General features: G+C 41.0%; 1 protein-coding gene across 2 annotated transcripts; it reads right to left on the reverse strand.

Moving 5' to 3' along the window:
- Positions 1-608: 608 nt before the first annotated feature.
- Positions 609-23,203, reverse strand: IL1A (interleukin 1 alpha). Of its 2 annotated transcripts, XM_082357891.1 has the most exons (7): positions 16,596-23,203; positions 15,902-15,956; positions 14,879-14,927; positions 13,316-13,538; positions 10,751-10,924; positions 8,603-8,724; positions 609-6,433 (listed from the first exon to the last, which is right to left on the reverse strand). In XM_082357891.1, the coding sequence occupies exons 2-7, from the start codon at positions 15,946-15,948 to the stop codon at positions 6,236-6,238; spliced, it is 813 nt and encodes a 270-aa protein (XP_082214017.1). In that variant the 5' UTR covers positions 15,949-15,956; positions 16,596-23,203; the 3' UTR covers positions 609-6,235. The 2 variants fall into 2 exon arrangements, with proteins under 2 accessions (XP_082214017.1, XP_082214018.1); XM_082357892.1 differs by lacking the exon at positions 10,751-10,924.
- Positions 23,204-23,694: the final 491 nt, after the last annotated feature.

Here is a 23,694-nt window from a genome sequence, read left to right on the forward strand (position 1 = left end):
GGGGAGGGCGGGACAAAAGGAAATAGACGCGTTGTGGTTGGCTCTGCCCGTCAAATCACCCAGGGGGCCCTTTGATTGGAAAACGTACAGTGAGCGGGCAGTTGGCATTGAGGGCGGGTGATTGAGTGGGAGACTAAGTCCCACTTTTAAGGATGCGGTTTCTGGGCTGTTGTGCTGTCACTTACGCTGAAGGCTGCGGGGATGAGCGATGGGGGAGCACCCGGGCCCCATAGACAACGCCTCCCCAGCCCCCTTAGATGCTAAGGTTCACATAAAAATAAGATAAAACCAAATGATGAATTTGGCGGCTCCACATGAGTGTACATCTCCACTTGTTATGGGTCTCTGAAGCCAAAGGATCTTAGTGTTTAGTACTGCAGGGTGGCTCCTTTTATGTTTTTCACTGTGGTAAGATATACAAAACAAAGTTTACCATTTAAGCCATTTTTAAGTGTACAGTTCAGTGTCATTATGTACATTTACAATGCTGTACAATCATCACCACTGTAAAAAATCAATAAACAGGTACCTCAAATAGAGTAGGGAGATCAGAAGGGGGAGTTCTCATATTCTGCGACCACGGGGAGCCCAGTCATAAGAAGAAAGACTCCTCCTTCCTGTCAAGGACTTGCCAATGAAAAGCCAGGGACTCTTTGTTAATTACAGCTCTCCCAACTTCCGTTTCCCCCTCTGTAAAAGCATTTTCCTTCCCTTGACTTGAATGTGGCTCGTCATTTGCAGATCCCAAATTGCAATTCTCTGCTGATCCTGAATAAACCCATCTCTGCTGGGAAACTATCTGGCAGTCTATTTCAGGTCAACACCATTATCTGTCTCCTGAGCTTTCTCATCCTCCTAAACAGAAACTCTATACCCATTAAACACTAACTCCCTGTTGCCTTCTCCCCCCAGGCCCTGGCAACCACCATTCTACTTTCTGTCTATGATTTTGACTACTCTGGGAACCTCATTTAGGAGGAATCATACAGTATTTGTCTTTTTGTGACTGACTTATTTCACTTAGCATTAAGTCCTCAAGGTTCATCCATGTTGTAGCGTATGACAGAGGTTCCTTCCTTTCTAAGGCTGAATAATATTCCATTGTATGTATATACTACATTTTGTTCATGCATTCATCTGTCACAGACATTTGGGTTACTTCTATCTTTTGGCTATGATGAATAATGTTGCTTTGAACATGAGTGTACAATTATCTGTTTGAGCCTCTGCTTTCAATTCTTTGGGTATATAACTTGAAGTGGTATTATTGGATTATACAGTAACTATTTTTAATTTTTTGAGGAACCGCCATACTGTTTTCAAGATGGCTCCTTTTTGATGTGTATTTTTGATTAGACCTTATCAGCTGGGTGTATGCCTAACCAAGGAAGGGACAATGGGGGCAGGTCCAGTCCTCCTGAGTCCCTAGGCACACCTCATTCCTTTTATTTCTGTCCTAAAACTTTTTCTTTCAAAAATTTCCCCGTTTTGGCTATTCTGCAGTTTCATGAAGAGGTTTGGGAAATGCTTTTGGCACTCTGTGCGTTAGGGTTCCACTTCCCTAGGTGCCAGAGAGGTGGTGCATAGAGAGGTGGAGCTGTGTCTGGGCCCATTTTTGCCAGGTTTGCTTCACCATTTGGGTGCTCAGCTGGGCATGAAGCCATTGGGGCAGCTCTCCTCTTTGTTTCCAAACAGGGTGTTCAGGAGGGAGCCGTGCTGGGGTTTCTGGATTTATATATTTTGACACATTAGTAGTATACAAATATGTTTAAAATAGGACAACTGATAATTATTTAAGTGAAAAACTTGGATTCTTTGTCTAGTGCCATGAATCCTTGCCTAATGGTTAAATCTAGCAGCTGGGCAAGAACATTTTTGGTTAATGAGTAAGAAAGTGGCTCATGTACAGTTTCAGAAAAGTGAAAGGAGTTCTCTTGGTCTTTATAGAATCTTAGCGATCGAATGGATTGCAGATTGAGAAGTCATCTTGTCCACCCGGTGCTAGAGTATTCTACAGATCCCATGTGTGCATTGCATCTTTGCAAGAATACTGCTTGGGTCAGGGAGCTGCTTCACCTGTCCTGTTTTTAGACAACGCTGATTATTATGAAAACTAAAGAAAAAAAAAGAGCTCAAATAAGCCTCTTGCTCATTGGTCCTTGTTCTCTGGAGCAACATGGGCTGACTCTGCACCCTTTTCTAAATTCTTTGGCTATTTGAAGAACTATTTTGTAGGACACAAAATATGGAAAAAAAGCTAAATAGGTTTAACAATTCTCAACTCATCTAGCAAAGTATCCACCTTGTGGCTTGAATGGCTTCCCATTGCTCTGAGGCTAAAGTCCTATAACTCCTGCAGGGCCTAGCCTTTGCCTACTTCTACAGCTTCAGCTCATACTACTCTCCCCTCGGTCACTGTAGTTCAGGCACTCTTGCAAAAATGTTTGTAACCTATTTTTTATACTCTATGATATACTATGTACAAAATGAAAACATGCTCACCAAATTACAGATGTCACAAAACTAAGAGGAAAAGTCAGTGTATTAAAAAAAATCAGAATCTGGAACAATCTAGAAAGATCTGGGGCCAAATAAAGATTAAAATTGAATAGGGATGTATTTAAAGTTTTGAATTTAGGATGAGAACCTATAGGTCTTTGTTGCCTACAAACCCTATATGAATCAACAATGTCACTTGCTTTCAAAAAGCTAATGTCACTTTCTAAAAACAGCATGGTGTCTGAAATTGGAAGGACAAGGTCCCACTCTAAGCTGGGCTGGGCTGGCCATATCCTGAATAGTATACTCATTTCTGGGTAACAAGTTTTATGAGAGATATTGACAAGCCAACATTGGCCAAGACTCAAGAGGACAATTTTGACAAATGTATATGGTCATGAAACCACCACACAATCAAGGAATAGGTATAGATACACAAGCATATTTTACATCCAACACAGTACTTATTGTTATCCCAACTATTTCCATCATCCCCCAAAAGTTCAAGTGTAGGTATATGTAAGCATCAGAGGGATGATTTAATTGGGGGGAGGGTTAGGGAAATATCCTTTTCCTTTTCCTTCCATACCTTGGACTTACAGGTGATGTGGCTCTACTCTCATCAATTTGGAGACTGATGTATAAGACCATATTAAAGAAATAGACTCCAACAAGTTCAGTGCTAGGATTGTTGAAGCTCATCATGGTGACCTTCTCACTGTTTAGGCAGCTGGGGAGTAGGGAGTAGAGGATATGCATAGCTGATCCTGTTAGAATAATATTTGAGGCCATTTCTAGAATGATTCAATATTTCACTATTAAAGACTGAGCAGCTATTATGCTTTTTAAGATTTCTTGAATTGGTATTGCTTGCTTAGTGTTTTGTATTTCTCTATTTCTTAAAATATTGATACCTAGTCTTACTCTAGCCAGACTTGGGGTACAGAAACCCTAGGAAAGTAATGGCAACTAGAAAGAACAGTGTGAAATAAACAAGAGAACAGGTTTTTTCCTTTTCTCTCTGTTTTTCTGCAGTGCTCTGTATCTGTGTCTGTGTCTGTATTCTGTGGTGCCCAAATAGGCTGAGTTTGGCTGTAAGTAATAGCAAACCAAATATAAATGATTTAAAATCACAATAATGGGACTTCCCTGGTGGTGCAGTGGTCAAGAATCCGCCTGCCAGTGCAGGGGACACGGGTTCGAGCCCTGGTCCAGGAAGATCCCACATGCCCTGGAGCAACTAAGCCTGTGCGCCACAACTACTGAAGCCCGCATGCCTAGAGCCTGTGCTCTGCAACAAGAGAAGTCACTGCAATGAGAAGCCCGCGCACCATAACGAAGAGTAGCCCCCACTCGCCACAACTAGAGAAAGGCTGTGCGCAGCAACGAAGACCCGACGCAGCCAAAAATAAAAAAAATAAAATCGCAATAATGTTTCTTGTGGTCTTAAAGTCTGGCAGTAAGTAGATTCTTAGTGCAACAACATCATCAGAGATGCTGATTCTTTTTCTCCTTCCATTCTGCCATCCTCAGCATGTGGCTGTGTCTTCCCAAGCGCAAGCTGGTTAGCACAGTTCCAAGCTCTACATCCTCAAAGAACATGTCTCATGCAGGAAGGAAGGAAGAAAAAAAAGACTTTCTTCTACATGGCTCTTTTATCAGAGTAGAAAATCTTTCCCAGAAATTGCCCCCGGCAGACATCTCATTAGACAGGACTAACTCAACGTGACTTAATCATGGGAGGACAGAATGACCATGATTGGCTCAGACCAATTGGACTCATTCTTTGAGTCCAGTTGGTCTAAGCCAATTCAAGACATATTTCCTTCTGCATGAAGTCAGGGTTCTGTCAGTAAGGAAGATGGGCGATGGTTATTGGGTGGACAACCAACAGTGTTCATCATATTCTTCTCTTCTCTCTCTGATGTCATTTTTAGGATTTTACCTACTAAAAACCTGCTGATGTCTTCCAAGTCTGTATCTAGTTCTAACTTCTCTTGAGTTCCAGACACATCATCATCTGCCCATTGTACATCTGCACCTGGGTGTCCTGCCAGTAGCTCAAATTACGTGTCTAAAATGGTACTCATTATATTTCATCCTAGAACTCCATATTTCCACCAAAAATACTGATTAAGACACCACCGCTCACCCACTCTCCAGTAGCAGGAAACTGAGAGTCATCTTGGACTACTCCTTCTCCACTACTTCCCACATCTAATTCCAAGTTCTCTTGATTTCAACATCTTCCAACTCAACATACTTTGTATCCATGCTTTCCAAAAGGATCCATTAGTCCTTAATGTGGCTCTGAATGTGTGAGTTTGTATGGACATATGAACACATGTGTTGTGTGTAATATGAGCTTTAAACGAACCCGGAAATATTATCATTCTTATGCCTTTTATGCATACTGGCAAGCTAACAAAGGGGAGAGAAAAACCATAAAATCTTGGTATGGTTTTGTAACACTACTTATAGTTATTTACTTTTATTATCTGTTCCTAATTACCATGCTGTAAAATAATGATTAAGACAACACGTAATTATGTGCCAGATTTACTTTTTTCTAAATTATATTCAATTATGATTGATAATAATGTATCAGTTCACATTGTTGATGGTAATGTAACACTACGATTGGATCACAACTTTTAGAACCTAGAAGAAATGTTGCTTATGTTCCAGAAAAGAAAGTTGAGATAACAGTTGTCCTGTGGTTGCCAAAGTTAGGTTCATCTCATTTTAGCTAGTAGGACTTGAGAGCAGGTGAAATTGAATGACACAAGAGTGACAAAGGCAGAGGAGTGAAAGATTTTGGCCAATTATCAGTTCAAACGAACAAGGTAATTAATATAAATTTATTATCATAATTACAGAACTCCCAGGTACTAGAATACAGAGTTTCACAGCAATGGAAAAAGCACAACTTGGATCAAAGTGCCTTAGTACCTGAAACTCACTCAGCCTGGAAAACACTGTCTACTATTGTTGAAGATACACGGGCATACTCAGAGATTGCAAAGAATTGCCATAAATATAATAATATGTTACAATTATCTTAGAAATAATATTTATAAATATATAAGTATAATAAATAATAATTTAAAATAACATTGCATGCTTTGCCTTCTTCTTCAGGCTCAGCTTCAAGAAGTATTTTACTAAAACGAGCTCATGTATTGGCATAAAATACTGTTGAGGCAGGAAGGATATAGCCATCATTCCCTCCATTTTGAAGATGATCAAACTGAGGTCCCAGAAACTTACAGTATTTGATAAAGGGTCCATCAGCAACTTAAAAGCAGAAGCTAAGCAGTTGGAATGAAATCCTGTGCCCACGGCTTCTCATTCCAAATGCTATTGTGGGTATTTCTTACTATTCTTATGCCTTAGTTAACCCATCTGTAATATGGGTAGAGCCTTTTTGGTAGCCACGGTCAGTAGCCCTGGCCCTCTCAAGATTGTATAATAATACAATAATATAATATAATAATAATTAAAATGATTGGTAGTTTGCAAAGCATAGGGTGTTCTTTAAATAACAAGCAACATTATATGTTAGTGTTGGTTCTACTAGACTTTGTGTCCTCTCTTACAGAGAGAGTAAATATTCATTTAGAATTACAAAGGCTTAGCACATGCTCAGCAAGTGACTAAGAGTGCAGGATTTGACTCCTCCATGTGCATGGTACACACAGATTGTCAACACTTCACAGGTAAGTAGACTCCACAGTCAAGGCTGGTTTTCCGACATCTGAAAGTCAGTGATAGAGGGCGGGCCCCTTGCCAGGTGCACCAGTTTTTCTTGCTTTGTGGCCAAATACAACTTTGAATTGGCAACTGATTTGAAGTAGCACATAGTGCCATGCTCTTCCCAGAAGAAGAGGAGATTGGTCTCATCTTTGATGGTTTTGGGTATCTCAGGTATCTCCTAGGGTAAGGAAAACAAAGATCTGTTAGAGAACAGGAAGGCGCTAAAAAAAGAACTGATGCTCAATCCCTTGGCATTTGGTCTTCATGAGAAACACAGCACTTTAGGACTATGACTAGGTAACATAATGATATAGGTTCTTCATTCATTTGTTCATTCAGAAAGCATTTATTACATGCCTGTTAGATGTATGGCCCCATCTATTCATAATAATTGATTTCCTCAGTTAACTGGAGAGAAATCCAATGTCATCATGAAGATTGCCAAAGACACTAGTGTCTCACTGTATCCTGACAGGTAGGGTGAAACATTCTTCTTGTCCTGCCTGAACATGGGAATAGAGCATTTTGCATCAGATATGAGCACTAGGGACGCTAAGACCTGGAAACCTTTTGACCTCTAAATGTGCAAAACATACTTTGGGAAAAAAATTTAGAATTTAGACATGTTTATCTCTGTATTTAAGTCAACAATTGAAGACTAAAGAAACCCAAATCTCACACACACACACACACACACACACACACACACACACACAAAACTTCCCAGACATGTCAGAAGCTGAATCCTTTCAATACAATTTTTTTTAAATTGTGATCCCTTTAGACGACACTCCTCTTGTTCCTCTTGTGAGTATGAAAAAAATTTAACAGTAGTTTCATGGAAAAACAAAATTCAAGTTCTAACTTAAGATGCTTCTTCTCTATTCTTTTAATTGAAAAGAATTAAATACACTTTTGAGGTTTCCTTGGGTTTTTCAATGTCAAAAAGGATTTTATTTCTCAAACCTATTTCTCTCCCAGTTTTCCCCTCTTCCTCCTGTTGGTTCTATCTCCAAAACATAACCAGATTCTGTCTCCGTCTTTCCGCCTGTCTCACAACTCCCACCCCCCGCCCACCCCGACTGTTACTACCACATCTTAATCAGATTTTCTCTATTGCCTCCTTTTTGATCTATTCTCTGAGTTAGAAAATATAAGTAAAGTCAGGATACTTCCCTGTTTGAAGTCCTTTCCTCTACTTGTCTTTCCTTTTTTTCAGGGTGTCTCAGCTCCTTGGGTGTCCCTTCTGATCTTTGAAGCTGGCCTTGTAAAGCTCTAGGGCTGGGTGCACTCAGATCCCTCTGTTTGGAATGCCCCTCCCCCCCCTTGATGGCATGCTCCCTCCTATCAGCCGCTCACATCTCTAGGGAGCTCTGTCTAAAAAGCATGCTCTCACTTTCTCTATCTCAGCACCCTGTTCATTGGCTTTACAGCATCTTGCACTTTTTGATGGTTGTTTGGCTCGTCTATTGTCCGTGCCCTTCAGAAGAGTGAGTTCTATAAGGCTTTGGCTCACCACTGTCTACTGAGCTGTTGACACTGCTCGAAAAATAGAAGGCTCTCAATAAACAACGTTTGTTGAATGAATTCATGAATGAAGCTACTGCCCTACTCTCTAGACATCACTTTCATCTGACTTGATGCAGGAAGAGAGACACATGCATCCGAATAAATCCTAGTTAGGGTGGGAGCAGGGGTTGGATTACACATTTACTGAATAAGGTTCACCTACTAATCAGTGGAGAAAACATTTGGCTCTAGTGGGCATGTGTGTGTGTCTGTATGTTTGGAGGGGAATGTGGTAATAGAGATGAGGCTGGGATGAGAGAGAAAACTGGCACCAATGAAGAGAGAGAGCCACTGCAGTCAGAAGGCCAGAGTTTGAGCCTTGGCTCCCAGATTTTGCTTCGTACCCACTGGCAGGTGATTAATCCTCTGTGATCTCAGTGGCTTATTTGACACTCTTGGAGGCAGGCCCCCTTGTCCTAAAGCCTACTGTCACGTAGGTCAGATAGTAGATGTCAGTAAAGCTCAAAGAGGGATGGAATAAACAGATGTCCAGGGATGGGAGGTGAATAGGACCAGGCAGGCAAAAGAGAAAGAAGAAAAAGGCAGTTCACCTTTTATGTAATTTTGCCACCTCCATCTTGCTCTCTCACAGATCCTGCCTAGAACTGCCTCTGAATGTAGTGGGTAAGAAGTAGGATGGGAAAGCAGGTGGGCAGGTAGGACTGTGGTAGGAAGAAAAGAGGACTGTGCCATCCTGCTAGGGGTGTCTGCCTCTCGGGATCATCTACAAATGCATGGGTTGTAAATGAAGGTAAATTGGAGACTGAGAACAACTGACCTTTAGCAATACGGGTTCGTCTTCGTTTTGAGCACACACAAACAGTAGAGTTTTTGAGATTCTTAGAGTCACAGGACATTGAAGATCCTCTTCTGGTATATAAGCACACACGTCAAATTTCACTGGCAAAGAGAAAAGCCAAAAAAAAAAAAAAAAAGTAAATCCATTGTATTTGTGTAAAATCAAGTGTTTATGAAGATGCTGTGTGTGGGCTTCCCTGGTGGTGCAGTGGTTGGGAATCCGCCTGCCAATGCAGGGGACACGGGTTCGAGCCCTGGTCCGGGAGGATCCCACATGCCTCAGAGCAACTCAGTCTGTGCATCACGACTACTGAGCCTGTGCTCTAGAGCCCGCGAGCCACAACTACTGAGCTCACGTGCTGCAACTACTGAAGCCCGCGTGCCTAGAGCCCGTGCTCCGCAACAAGAGAAGCCACCGCAATGAGAAGCCCGTGCACCGCAACGAAGAGTAGCCCCCACTCGCCACAAATAGAGAAAGCTCACACGTAGCAACGAAGACCCAATGCAGCCAAAAATAAATAAATAAGAAATAAATTTATATATATATAAAAAAAGATGCTCTGTGTGTGTGTGTGTGTGTGCAGTTATGTCCCCAACTACGGTGTAAGTACCTGAAGGTCAGGAATGGAATTTATACATCTTTGTATCCTTCACGATGTCTGCCTTATTCACTAAGCAGGTAAATACTTGGTTAATGGCTTTAGAATTGTCTATGTTGAATGAATGCTTGAAGGCTGCATATTTATTGAATCTCTTATAATTATATTAGTGGGATAAGACCCTGGAATTTGTGAAGTCATGAGTAAAATGGAGGGGTTTAGAAGCTGATACACTCATATGTTGCTAAGGATAGTGAAAAGTAGTTCAGTTTTCCTTAGAGAACAATGCTTAATAAGAGCTGTAAAATTATTTATGCCTAGAAATCCAGCATCTGGGATACGTTCCAAAGAAATAAGCTCATAGAGAAAGAAATAATTTAAACAAAGACATTTGCAACTGAATTATTTAGAGCAAACCCAAGGCACCAGCATAGCAACATGATCGAATATTCTAGTGCCATTAAAAATGGCAAATACAAATACTCTGTCAATATGTGGGAAAATTGTGTGAAATAATATTAAGTAGGAAAGTAGAACACAAAATAATTTGTAAATGTCTTAGAGTGGAAAGCATGTTAGCTGAAATATATCCAATCAGAAAGAGCCCTGCTTGTTTATCACAAAGTAGCCTCTTTGGATCTCTGAAGATAATTTTGTTTACTGATGACATGTCCTTAAGCTAAAATATGTACACCATGGAAATTGGATTGTTGTGACAAAATTTCTTGCATCCTAAATTTCATTCTTCAGAACATATTTGCAGCTTATTGGCTACTTTGTCTCACAATTATGTTATCAGAGATAATGATTCTTGGGCTTCCCTGGTGGCGCAGTGGTTAAGAATCCGCCTGCCAATGCAGGGGACACGGGTTCGAGCCCTGGTCCAGGAAGATCCCACATGCTGCGAAGCGACTAAGCCCGTGTGCCACAACTACTGAGCTCACATACTGCAACTACTAGAGCCCGTGCTCCGCAACAAGAGAAGCCACAACAATGAGAAGCCCGAGCACCACAAGGAAAAGTAGCCCCCTGCTCATCTCAACTAGAGAAAGCCCATGTGCAGCAATGAAGACCCAACACAGCGGAAAAAAATAAATAAATAAATAAATAAATAAAAGATAATGATTCTTCCTAGTTTGGTGTTATTTGGAAGTTTGATCAACAGGCTCCTCATTGGCTTCTGAGTACATTTGCATAAGTCACTGACTATTTCTGAGGCTCCGTTTATTTACCTTTAAAATCAAGGATAAGACTATCTCAGAGAACCAAAGGAGATAGTATCTCAGAAAGCTTTATACTGCACTTAGAGCTTTCATAGCTGAGACACCTCTCTCTTGTTAAAGCTTCCAGATTTGGCTGAAGTTCCTGTCCTTGCCCAGAATTTTTACAGGGTGTGATGTGCTTCATCCTATTCTAGGTAAATCGTGCAAAGCCAGGAATCTAGAGAGGTTTATTCGTTAAAAGCAGAAAGCTTAAAAGAAATATAGAAATTAAAAGGGTGGGGGAAGATGACAGAATTGTCCATTTACCTGCCTCATCCGGATTATTTAATGCAGCAGCCATGAGGTATTGACCCGACGAATCTTGAACTATACTTTGATGGATGGCATCATTCAGAATGCATTGTTGTTTGATGACCCCCATAAAGTTGTATTTCATGTTGCTCTGGAAGCTGGAATGTGCTGATCTGGGCTTGATGATTTCTAAAACCGTTATCACGAGCTCAGATTAATGTCCAAGTACAAACATAGATGATATAAGTGCTCTAATACAAGCTATTGAAGGGACATGAAGAATATCCCAGTCTAGGTGAGGAAACTGAGAGAGAAGTGAAATCACCCTGTCAGCAGAATTGGTTCTAGGATTATCCCTGTGGTTACTGATTTGTTTCTTTTTAAACTTCGATTCTTCAGGCAATAGTTTTTTTTTTTTAAGAGATTACTTGTACAACTTTTTTGGTTGTTTGGAGGTTTGTAAGTAACCAGGAAGACTCCTTGTATTCTCCACCTATATTTTCAAATGAATGCACTCTGAGAAAAAAATGAATCCACTAGGAATTTTATATGTCACTGAGGTGGAGGTCTAAATGTTTGCCACCATTCTTTTTTTTTTTTTTTTTTAACATCTTTATTGGAGTATAATTGCTTTACAATGGTGTGTTAGTTTCGGCTTTATAACAAAGTGAATCAGCTATACATATACATATATCCCCATATCTCCTCCCTCTTGCATCTCTCTCCCACCCTCCCTATCCCACCCCTCTAGGTGGTCACAAAGCACCGAGCTGATCTCCCTGTGCTATGCGGCTGCTTCCCACTAGCTATCTATTTTACATTTGGTAGTGTATATATGTCCATGCCACTCTCTCGCATCGTCCCAGCTTACCCTTCCCCCTCCCCATGTCCTCAAGTCCATTCTCTACATCTGCGTCTTTATTCCTGTCCTGTCCCTAGGTTCTTCAGAACAATTTTTTTTTTAGATTCCACATATACGTGTTAGCATATGGTATTTGTTTTTCTCTTTCTGACTTACTTCACTCTGTATGACAGACTCTAGGTCCAACCACCTCATTACAAATAACTCAATTTTGTTTCTTTTTATGGCTGAGTAACATTCCACTGTATATATGTGCCACATCTTCTTTATCCATTCATCTGTCGATGGACACTTAGGTTGCTTCCATGTCCTGGCTATTGTAAATAGTGCTGCAATGAACATTGTGGTACATGACTGTTTTTGAATTATGGTTTTCTCAGGGTATATGCCCAGTAGTGGGATTGCTGGGTCATATGGTAGTTCTATTTTTAGTTTTTTAAGGAACCTCCATACTGTTCTCCATAGTCTGCCACCTTTCTTTTTATTTTTTGAAAAAAATTTTTTAAATTTTGTTTTTTCTATCTACCACCTTTCTGAACAGGGGTATGTGTCAATAGCTTCACAAATCCTCATGGCTCTGAATAATTCTACTTCCAGGGATTTTTTATTCTAAGGAAATAAATGATAGAAATGAAGATTTACTGATATGGCTATTCATTGTCACATTACTTATAATGGTAAAAAACTGGAGCTCTAAAATGTCTTTTATTTATTGACAAATGAAAAAAGTTGGCTATTAAATTGTATGTAATTGACCTAATAATGTTTAACATGTATATTCCTGTGTGTGTATGCACATAGAAAAGACTTTAAGGAAAGTAACATAGTGCTGGCAGTGGTAAACTCTGAGGGGTAGTATGAGTGGTTTTAATTTTCATTCTTGTATTTTCTTGTATTTTCCAGTTTTCTAGGTGAACATGTGTTAATGTTTAGCTGTTACTTTAAAAATATTAGGTTTATATTTCATGTGGAGGCTTGTATAGTGAAGGCATGGGAGAAAAATCATGACTTCTATGGTCAGATAGAACTGATTTGGTTTAACACTTTACTAGTTACACACTGTGAGATTTTGGGCAGGTCAGTATCTCACTGAGCTTAGTTCCCTCATATATAAAACAAGAATGTAGGATTGTTGTGAAGGTTAGAGATAATGCAGCCATTAATAAGTTAGTAGTGTTGGTAGTATTAACAAAATAGTAGTAGTAATAATACTAATAATAACAATAATAGCTAACATTTTTAAGGTATTTTCTATGTGCCAGGCATTGTTTCAGTCCAGAAGCTTGCAAGTATCGACTCATTTAATCTTCACAACAGTTAGGGGCTCTGATTATCTCCATTTTACAGTAGAGGAAACTGAAGTACAGAAAGATTAAGTAACTTGCCCAAGGAGACATATTTAGTATGTGGAGGAGCATAACTTCCACAGTGGAAGTCACCCACTGACAGTATATAACTGCTTTCTGTCGAAAGGCTAAAAGTCACATGACCTTAAGAATATGGCCGCGAAGTGAGTCTGTGAGCAGGTATGCTAAACTCAAGCCACTGCTGACCTCTTCCCGCTGGAGAAGGATAAAAACTAATTTTCCTTTCTTATAGTTACCAGACGAATGGTTGGTTGCCCTCTTGTTACTCAAGGTTTTATTTTCCCCTGTACTCTGCTGTCCCCATTTGCTTAAAAATAGAAAACAAAGATATTATCGCACTTGACCCCTTACCTTCTTCTGTATCATTGGTAATGTCTTTCAGGTCATCATCGGTGATGAACTGATTTAAACTCAACCGTCTCTTCTTCAGAATCTTCCCGTTGGCTGCCACCTTCGCCACATTTTCCTTGAAGGTAAGCTCGGATGTCTGAGAGGTTTCAGAGGTATTCAGAGATATAAATTTATCCATGCAGTCCTCATGAAGTGGTTCATAGCTTGCATCATAGAAGGACTTCTGTGAGGAAGGAAAATGGAAACTGAGAGGCTGCCCATGGCCATAGAATGAGACTCCTTTATAATAGGAGTTTTATGCACCAGACTTAGAGAGAAGGATGTCCATTTTGGTCTTAGGTAACCCATGTTTCATTAGTCTTTCCCTCCTTCCTCCTTTGCTTTCTCCTTCCCCCTTTCCTTTTCCTCTGCCTCCTTCCTCTTTACCCACTTCCTCCCATCCCTCCTTTCAGGATTTCCCTGAAAAGATGTGATCTCTGGGAAGGTCTTTGTCATCCAACCACAGACTGAAAAATGAGATCTTGTTATACTTAGTGAAGTAAGTCAGAGAAAGACAAATACTATATGATATCACTTATATGTGGAGTCTAAAAAATAATACAAATGAACCTATATACAAAACAGAAATAGACTCACAGATGTAGAAAACAAACTTATGGTTACCAAAGGGGAGAGGTAAAGGGGGAGGGACAAATTAGGGATATGGGATTAATAGATACAAACTACTATACATAAAATAGATAAGCAACAAGGATTTACTGTATAGCACAGGAAATTATATTCAGTATCTTGTAATAACCTATAATGGAAAATAATCAGAAAAAAAAAACTGTATCACTATGCTCTCCTCCTGAAACTATCACAGTATTGTAAATCAACTATACTTCAGTAAAAAAAAATGACATGTTGTCATGAAACAGGTCTACAAGTGATCTTAGTGAGTGGTAGTCTTCCAGTCAGTTCCCCCTCAAGAGGTTAAACATCTACTTGACAATGCTCAAATATTTTAGAAATACTCCTCTAGGTATAGCTTTTAGAACCAGTACCGAAGACACACAAAGCAGTACCTATTTGTGGTCTCCTAGCAAAATAACACAGTATGTGAATGGCTGCAGATTTTTTACTTTCAACTGGTCTGCTTCCTCCACCTCAGCTTCATGGGCTATTACACTTAGAGGGCTATCTCTAATCTCTGGAGCTGGTGTTAGAGAAGGTGTCAACAACACGTCACTTAAGGAGACAGACCCCTGGTGAAGTGGCCCAAAGGGGCTGTCCCAGGATAGTATAACCAACATTCTGATTGAAAGCTGACCCAGGAGACTCCATTCTTGGAGTTTCAGGTTAGTTCTTGCTCTGTTCTGGGAAAATCTGGTGACCATGAACGATGCCATCAACTGTTAGTGCAAAGAGGCAGTTGGTCTCACTTATAATGAAGAAATGCATGTCTCTGGACTTCTAGGGAAGGTAAAACAAAAGCATCTAAGATTCAAGCCGTTATTATACTAGTAGAGAAAATACTGCGTAAACACAGCAATCTCGTAAGAATTACAGTCATTTGCTTACCTGATTCAGAGACAGATGGTCAATTTCGGAACTGTATTCTTCATTTTCACTGTGAAACAAGAGGATGAGAATTTAATTCTGTTTGTTATATCACTACAGTCACTGGGCAACATATTTTAATAACCATATTAGCTTTGGGTAACACACAGACACACGGCCATGACTGTCATCTTTGAAAATTAAGGACCTCTGTGCATACATACCCATACAGTAATTTGTACCTGATAATTTGGAATTAGTAATCATAGGGCCAGGCCTTGAACTCTACCTGTGCTCTATCTATAAAAACGAGGCTTGGCTAACCAATTGAAGAGTTGTAATTGAATTTCGGGGAAAAATTTTAAGCTCCTCAAGAGAGAAGAAATACTCTTGAAGCACCTCATTTAAATTTGAACCAAATAGGTTATAGGTTACACTTTGCTTTCATGTATTTACTGAAACAGATTTAAGAATTTATACTTTGCAAAATATCCAGGCAACATTTCCATAGTCTAGTTTGTGGTTAGTGTATCTTAATAGGTAATGGGAATACCATGTTGGTTTAAAGTGTTCTATAATTTTAACTTTTTATTCATTATCTTTCTCCTATGTCTGAATGAGATTGACTGTGTATGTTTCATATGCTCAAATTGCTGTGAAGCCATTTCCTATTCCAGATTGAGATCAAGAAGTTTTCCTGAGAAAGGTTTCTCTTTCTGATAATCCATTAAAACTCCTTACTGTATCAGGGCATGTGAACCAGACTGAAGCTGTGTCTAAGTAGATGTTGAAAACCACTAGGACTCAGCAGCCCTTAAAAGTGATCTTTCTAAAAAATGGCTGCCTCCCTGTCAATTTCACCTCAGTTTACATGCTGGATGTTGTTTCCCTGGGTCTTCACTGAACCTGCCCTGACTTCAGAGGTAGGACACACCTTTACAGCCTCTGTGGGTCTGGCCCCATGCTGGTTACAGTAATCCCAGCTGGATTCTAATGTGCCTTGAACCCCTCATTAAATCACAAGAAACAGAATCTCTTTCCTACCTGTAACAGTTCTTCAGGTCTCCAAAGAGGTCAGGGACTTTGGCCATCTTCACTTCTGCAACAGAGAACACCAGTAGCTGTCAGCCCTGCCAGCCTCTGAACCGGATGCCAGCAAGGAGAACCACCTCCCCTTTTGTTTCTTGAGACATTTAATGAATGACTTAGCTCACATTCAGCATTCTTCTTTTCACTCCCTTGAATTACCTGCATATGTATTTGCCTCCTCTGCTACACAGTAAACTTCTTTTAGAATCTTGGTAACCCTTATGTGTCCAACCCAATGCACTGCACATGGTAGGCATTCAATGAAAGTTTGAATAAGTAAAAAACAAGAAACAAAAAACCCCAACCAGGATGAAATATTTACCTTACACAGATGCAAGAGAGAGACAGAGTTAGAAATTCCCAATTTTCTCCTAATAGTTTTTGGTTGTAGAGATTCCTTCCAAGGAAAGCCTTGGCTGCACCCTCCAATGCCCTCATATGAAACCAGTTCCTCTGTCCCCCAATTTCCCACCAGTAGAGAGAATCATTTTCTGAAATCTGACTGTGATTCTAACTCACACACCAAACCAGAGAGGGATGGGAAAGGAAGGAAGAGGCTTTAGCTTCAGAGAAGGCAGTTTGACAGATCACAGCCAAGGAGAAAAACAAAAAAATATTTTAAGAGCCAAAGATGTGCTAAGGACGATACCTTTGCTGACTCGAGCGAGCGACAGTGGAATGACTTGCTCTCTTTCCGTGTGGTGACTATAGCCCCAGTCAGCCTTCTTCGTCTTTTGTCTGCTCTGGAGTGGGTGTGGCCATGATTGCACCACTGGAAATTCACAGGGAAAAATTCTGCTTTGTATTTTTTTAAGTTCATTCAACCTTATACTGGCCAAAATAATGACAAATAATATACTTGATCATAGTGTTTGCAGAGATTCCAGGAGTTTCTGACTTGGTTCATTTATTTATTGCTTTGCTCTAAACAATTATAAACATGTAGTCTTAGAAAAAGGGAAGAAGAACAGGAAACTTAAGTTTCTAAAAGTATTTGGTGGGGGCTGGAGGGAGAACTCCTAAAAGCAGAATTGTAGATGGTTAGAGTTGGAGGGGCGCTTAGGAGTCGTAGTTTGTGTTTTGGCTTAATTTGTTTATTGAACCCCAGGGCTGAGTATGAATTGATGGAATACTTGGCAGCCCCCTGGCAGCTAAGGGGTGGCTCTTGAGGGAAGACGATCCATCTTTTCTGAAGAGGGAGGTCTGCTTGAGTACAATCACTCATACATCATACATACAGGCATACATCACTCTGAGCATGGGGTGACAACCTCCCGGTTAGGGCAGGGTAGAGGAGAGAAAAATGATAGTCAATCACAGAAGTCAATCCTTTTACTCCTCTGAATACTGTCAATCCATTTCGGACAGAAGTGACAGAGTTTTAGGAGAAAACTCTGTTCCTGGCCATGTTTGGCTTCTACCAGAGCCCAAAGAGAAGAATGGTCTTCTCTAGGGTTAACCCAAGATGCATGAGGATAGCTGCAGACTCAGGGAGGTATGGACAAGGCTGGAAGCCAGTGGCTGGATTCAAGAATGGAGATTGGGGGACTTCCCTGGTGGTCCGTTGGTTAAGACTCCACGCTTCCACTGCAGGGGCCTGGATTCCATCCTTGGTTGGGGAACTAAGAAACTGCATGCTGCGTGGCATGGTCAAAAAAAATAAAAAATAAAAAAAGAATGGAGATTGAGAAAGGAAGGGACTCAGGGACTCTTATACACGACGCTGATTCCGTGTTGCCTGCCTGTTGTCATCAAAGACTTTTTCAGTATCCTGAGGCTGGCCCAGTTCAGGTGGCAGAACACCAGACTCTTAGCAGATAAATGTTTCAGGTTTCCTGGTTGGCGTTTAAGCCATATAATTTTAAATAAAGGAAATGGATGGGAAAAGAGGGTAGAGGAGGAATATAAAAAGCAAAGAGAGGAAGGCAAGACACCGCAATGCAACATGATATTAAAAAGCAGAAAAGCTCAAAAGGACGAGGAGTAAAGTGGTTTGGTGTGAGTTGAGTCAAGTATGCTGTGTGGGCCTTGTTTAATGTAAATCATGAGGTTGGTTAGGTGATCATTAAGGTCTGTCCTAGGTGCAAAATCTCTGCTTCTGATTCTATTGTCCAGTCCAGTTCCTCCTGGTCACAGACCTGGTGTTATAATAGTTATAAATAAGAGTCACAGGAATAATTGGCATCCTGGATGCAGGCAATGTAAATGTAGGACCAGATTGGGATGAGCTTGGGTGTCTCAGGATAGATCCTTTTGTGAAGGGTGATGGCAGCTGATTCTCTACGTCTGTGCTTCTCTTTCAGGCGACACAGAAATATTAACACTCATTACCCCCTCTGCCTCCTACGGATCTTGTGAGGACTATTACTAAGAAACAATTGCAAAGCACATAGTGAATGTGGGCTGCTATGGAGATGCAATTAAACAAAAATAATAACAGCACTAATGATGGCTTCTGTCACTTGGGACCCTGTATAGTCATCATTGTAATGCCTTAGTTCACTGAAGAAAATATAGTTCTTATGAAAATAATGACTTGAAACTTCAACAGGGAGGACATTTTCAGGTGAAGGCCTCCACTGAAACCCAGAGTGGGTTCAGTTTCTGGGAGGAATACATACCACCTCTTTGGTAATCCAGGAAAATACCGTTGGTTCCACCATCAGTGGCAACACCCATCCTGGCCGATGTCACATCTCTGTCATAGAAAATTCCTCAAATGTGGTTGTTGAATTTCTCAAGGAGGGTCTGAACTTTTTTTCTAGCCAGTCAACTCAGGTTGAATCTCACCTAACTTTTTCCTGCACATGACCTTTTTGGAAACTGGTTTTTAAAGGAAGAACAAACATGTGGGTGAGGTTTAGAGAGTGAGAAGTCCTTGCTTTGTTTTGGGGAATGTGCTTTTCTGTGAGTGTGAACAAAGTTTGACTTGCAAGTAATTCTCAGCACCAGACCACCTCTTTCTAGGGAACAGAGAGAAGAACATACTAGAGCCCCAAGGGTGTTTGCGGGTTGTCCTGCGACTGGGAATTTGGGTGGTTTCCTGTATCCACTTCTTGACTCTGAGGAGGCCTCAAAAATCCTTCTTTAGTCATTTTTATCTAAATCATTCAGAAAAAAGTTATTGTGCCCTTATTCTGTGCCAGGGGTTTTGCTGGGCATCAGTATTTTTCTTTCATGATTCACAAAATTATACAGGTATTGGGGCTTCCCTGGTGGCGCAGGGGTTAAGAATCCGCCTGCCAATGCAGGGGACACAGGTTCGAGCCCTGGTCCGGGAAGATCCCACGTGCCGCGGAGCAACTAAGCCCGTGTGCCAAAACTACTGAGCCCACGAGCCACAACTACTGAGCCCGCATGCCTAGAGTCCGTGCTCTGCAACAAGAGAAGCCACTGCAAATGAGAAGCCCGCGCACCGCAACGAAGAGTAGCCCCCGCTCGCCACAACTAGAGAAAGCCTGCGTGCAGCAACGAAGACCCAATGCAGCCAAAAATAAATAAAATTAAATCTTAAAAAAAAAATTATATAGGTATGCGGGATGAGAGGATGTAGTATTTTGGCAGGTGACTGGATACGCTTTATGAGCTTGGAGGCTGTGGGTCTAACAGTCACGGTGGTGCTTTTCATTTGAAAACTGCTTTACATAGTTCACAAAGACTCTCACCCGCACTGTCTCACTGGCTCCTCACTTTACCTACGAGGCACCGTGATTACCATGCCCTTTCACAGCTGAGGACCCTTGAAGAGGTTAAGTGACCAACCTACGGTCACAAAACTGGCAGAGCCAGCACTTGAACTCAGGTTTCTGATTCCAAGTCCAAGCTTCTCTTTCCACTGCATATAGATGCTGCAGTCTCTTACCACCAACGCCAAGTGACAGGGCTGAAACTGATTGTCCTTAAAGGTCTTTCCTGCCTCAAACAGCCTATCATTCAGTGATTCTAAGGTTCTCTGTAAAAAAGAAAAAAACAAAAGATAAAAAAAAGAACTGGTTTGAAATAGCTTTACTCTCTTCTTCTCCAATGAAATCTCACTTTTTTCTTTGGAAATACAGGAAGGGGGTGAAGGCGATCAGCGTAATCAAGTACATGATCATGGTGGAGTCTGAATGGGGACTTTGGTAATGCGCTTGTCATTGTATCACGAAGACAGGAATCATCTGTAAACATCTTGGGAACCAACATTAAAATCATTGCATGTAGTTGGATGTGACAGGGTGACAGAGTGCTTGATTGAAGAGAGAAACACAGCTCTGTGTGAATTTTCAGGGAACGCAATGATTTCTTTTTAGATGGTGGAAACCCTCTTCAGAGGAATAAAGTGTGCGTAAACCATCACATGCAGAGATTTTTTGTCTCAACTCATGCCCTATTTAGTTATAATCTGCTTTTAAATTCCATGACAGTTAGTGGGAAAGAGGAAAGGATCTAACAGGTAACCTAGTCTTTGAGGTTCCAGGTGTTATAAAACATTATCTCCTTTAATACTATAATCAAATCTGCAAGGTCGGTATTCTTATCACATTTATAGAAGAGGAAGTCTAGGTCCAGGGAGATGGAGCAATCTGTCTAAGATCGCAAAGTTACCAAGTTGCCGAAATGGAATTCAGATTCTAGAGCCGAGGCTCAATCAACCACGAGGGATTCTCTTTTTCGTAGTGTGTGACCTCTTCCTTTCCTTTGCTCCTGTTAATTTCTAATTTCTTCTGCTTTGTCTTGTTAGTCTATCGAAGGACCTAGAATGATATGTTGGAGAAGGATGCACCTCAGACACTATCTAGATTAAACACTTCATAAAAGAGGAAGTAGGCTCGGAGAGGGGGAGTGTCGATGTCCCAGGGTCACGTGGAGAGTTCATGATGAGAGTGGGAACGAAAAATGAAAACTCGCTGTTTCTTGATTTCTAGTTCAAAATATCCCACTATCTAGTGACACTGACTCTTTAGTAAAGAAAGGTAAGGGACTTCCCTGGTGGAGCAGTGGATAAGAATCCGCCTGCCAATGCAGGGGACACAGGTTCGAGCTCTGGCTCGGGAGGATCCCACATGCAGCGGAGCAACTAAGCCGGTGCGCCACAACTACTGAGCCTGTGCTCTAGAGCCCGCGAGCCACAACTACTGAAGCCCACGCACCTAGAGCCCGTGCTCCACAACAAGAGAAGCCACCGCAATGAGAAGCCCGCGCACCGCAACGAAGAGTAGCCCCCGCTCGCTGCAACTAGGGAAAGCCCGCGCGCAGCAATGAAGAGTCAACACAGCCAAAAATAAAAATAAATAAATAAATAAATAAATAAATTAAATTAATTAATTAAAAAAAAAGAAAGGTAAGGTGAAGTTATAATCTCTCTATGGCTCCTCATTAGTAAGTAAAAAAGGAATTAAAAAAATGAAACCCCATTCAGTGAGCAAAACCAGCTATGGTTTCTGCTCTCCTGGAAGCTGACAGCAAAAGTGTTATCAGTAATCCCCTATATGAGTAGACATGTACAAACTGAGTTAAAAGTGTTGGGAGGGCATTGAACAGAGGAGCTAGTCTGAGATCGGGAGTGGGTAGTTCAATGGGAAGGGAAGAGGGAACATTCCAGGCAGAGAAAAAGTCATGGGGGTCAAATGATGAAATGAAAGCAGGGCATTGAGGCTGGAGCCCAGAGTTGAGGGGCGGTTAAGAAGGTGGTGAGATGAGGGTGGGAAGGGAGGCAAGAGCCAGCCGGGCAGCGCCTTGTGTTGACCCCACTAAGGTCTTTACCCGTTTAATTTTGGGTAAACTTTGGGCAAGTGCTCTGGGAACTCGGAGAGCATAGGGATGGCTGTGGCTTGGAGAAGATGGAGAAATTCAAGTTGATAGGATCAGGGAGGGGCAGTTTCATGGTCAGCCAGCAAATCCCCATTTAGCTGTGATCCCCTTTCTTCCCGTAAGCTTGTTTGTTCCCTAATGTATGTGCTTTTATTGTTTCTAAATTCTCTTTCTTCTCTTGAGATGGTGGTAAATAGGGCTGTGCCCCCTCTTTGCCTTCTCCATTGGCTCTGTGTCCTTTTTTCTCACTTTCACGGACACACTTTAAAAATCGTAGTTCATCAGAAAGCTTCCTGTGTGGTACAGTCATGTCTATGCCTCTCTCTCATTTTCTTCTTGATGGCTAATTTTGACTGTCTAATTAGAAGTGTATTCTTAAGGGATTTCCTTTTCTTTTGAGTCATTTTCCTTATGGGAGTCATAGTTGTCTCTGGCCTGAACTTGTTTCTCAATTAAAAAAAAAACTTGTATTACTTTTTTGGATTCTAAAACATGTTGATTAAATATTGCTAGGGAAATACAAAAAAAAAAAAAAAAAAAAAGAGAGAGAGAAGAAGAAAATAAAACCCCCAAACAATTGAATAACTATTCCAAAAAAGTATTCACTATTATTATTTCCTTTCAGTCTTTTTTTTCCCAAGGCATGTATACATTTGTTTTGATACAGATGAGATACTCCAAGCATTTCAATATTTGCTTTCCTGAAATCTAAGGAACATATATTTGGTAGACCATGCAAATCGAATATCCATCTACTCATTTGTGGGATTACTTGATAAATGTCTATCTTCGTTTCCTGATCTCCCTTGCAGTTAGATTAGGGACACACGGTTTGTCTGGCCAATGCCCTGTGAGCAGGAAGTCAGGCGTGGTATGTTACACCTCTAGGCTGATGCAATCGAGGGTCAGTATGTGCCTCTGTCATTGCCAACTTCCCCTGATGCAGCAACTTCAGAGGTCATGTGTTCCTGAGGGTGTAGTTACAAATGCATGAGGTGTGGCTGTAAATGTATGAGACTAGAACAACCTGCATTAGTGTTAAGTTACTGGGATTTCGGGGCTTATTTGTTACTCTGGTACAGCCTAACCTATTCTGACTACTACTATGGATGACTGTCCTTCCTTTATCACAAACTCCAAAGTGACATGCATTTTTTTCTCAAAATTCCTCTTTCACATAATCGATTTCTTCTTGGACAGAAGTGTGTCTAGATTAGCATTCTTCTGGTCACATTCTTTACCCTCTGGGAGATGAATTTTCCACTAAGGTCAATCAAGAACGTAATCAGATGTTTTCATTTCAGCCAAGTTCCAATTCCAGATATAAAGATCAATTAACTGTGAAAACAAAATAGCCAATAATAAAGTTGAAGTAACAGCCCAGAATCAAAGCACATAATAATTCCATTAAAGCTCTAACGTTTAGATGGTACTTTATAATTTTTCAAAGCATTTTTTATAAACAAAATATGAGCATTTAATATGATGTGAGACTGACTTATACATGCAAACGGTCAATTGCAAAAGTCCCATGCCCAGTGCATGATTCTCTCCTCCCTCCCTTTGTTATGAACTCCTGGCTGCTGGAGAGGATGGGCCCCTGATTAGAGCAATTGTGGCCCAGGCAGGGTGTGGAGTGGCAGGTGTGGCAAACAGTGTGGTGGGAGAGGCAAGAGAGTTGGATCTGACTCTGACCCTGACCCTAACCAGTTGCGTGACCTTTGGCAATTCCCACACCTTCCCCGGGCCTTCCTTATCTATAAAGGGAGGAAGTTGTACTGAATGACCACTAGGCTTCTAGCCCTGGCTGCCCATTCCATATTTCATGACTACCCTGAACACGACCATGTTCTGCCTCATGGCACCTCTGTGCTCTTGAAATGTTATGTTTGGTTACATAGAGCCCACACTGGACTCATTCCTCACTCTCTTTTTTAAACTTTTTTGAAAAATAA

Source organism: Balaenoptera borealis, assembly GCF_965194805.1.
Source record: "Balaenoptera borealis genome assembly, chromosome: 15".
Taxonomy (NCBI): domain Eukaryota; kingdom Metazoa; phylum Chordata; class Mammalia; order Artiodactyla; family Balaenopteridae; genus Balaenoptera; species Balaenoptera borealis.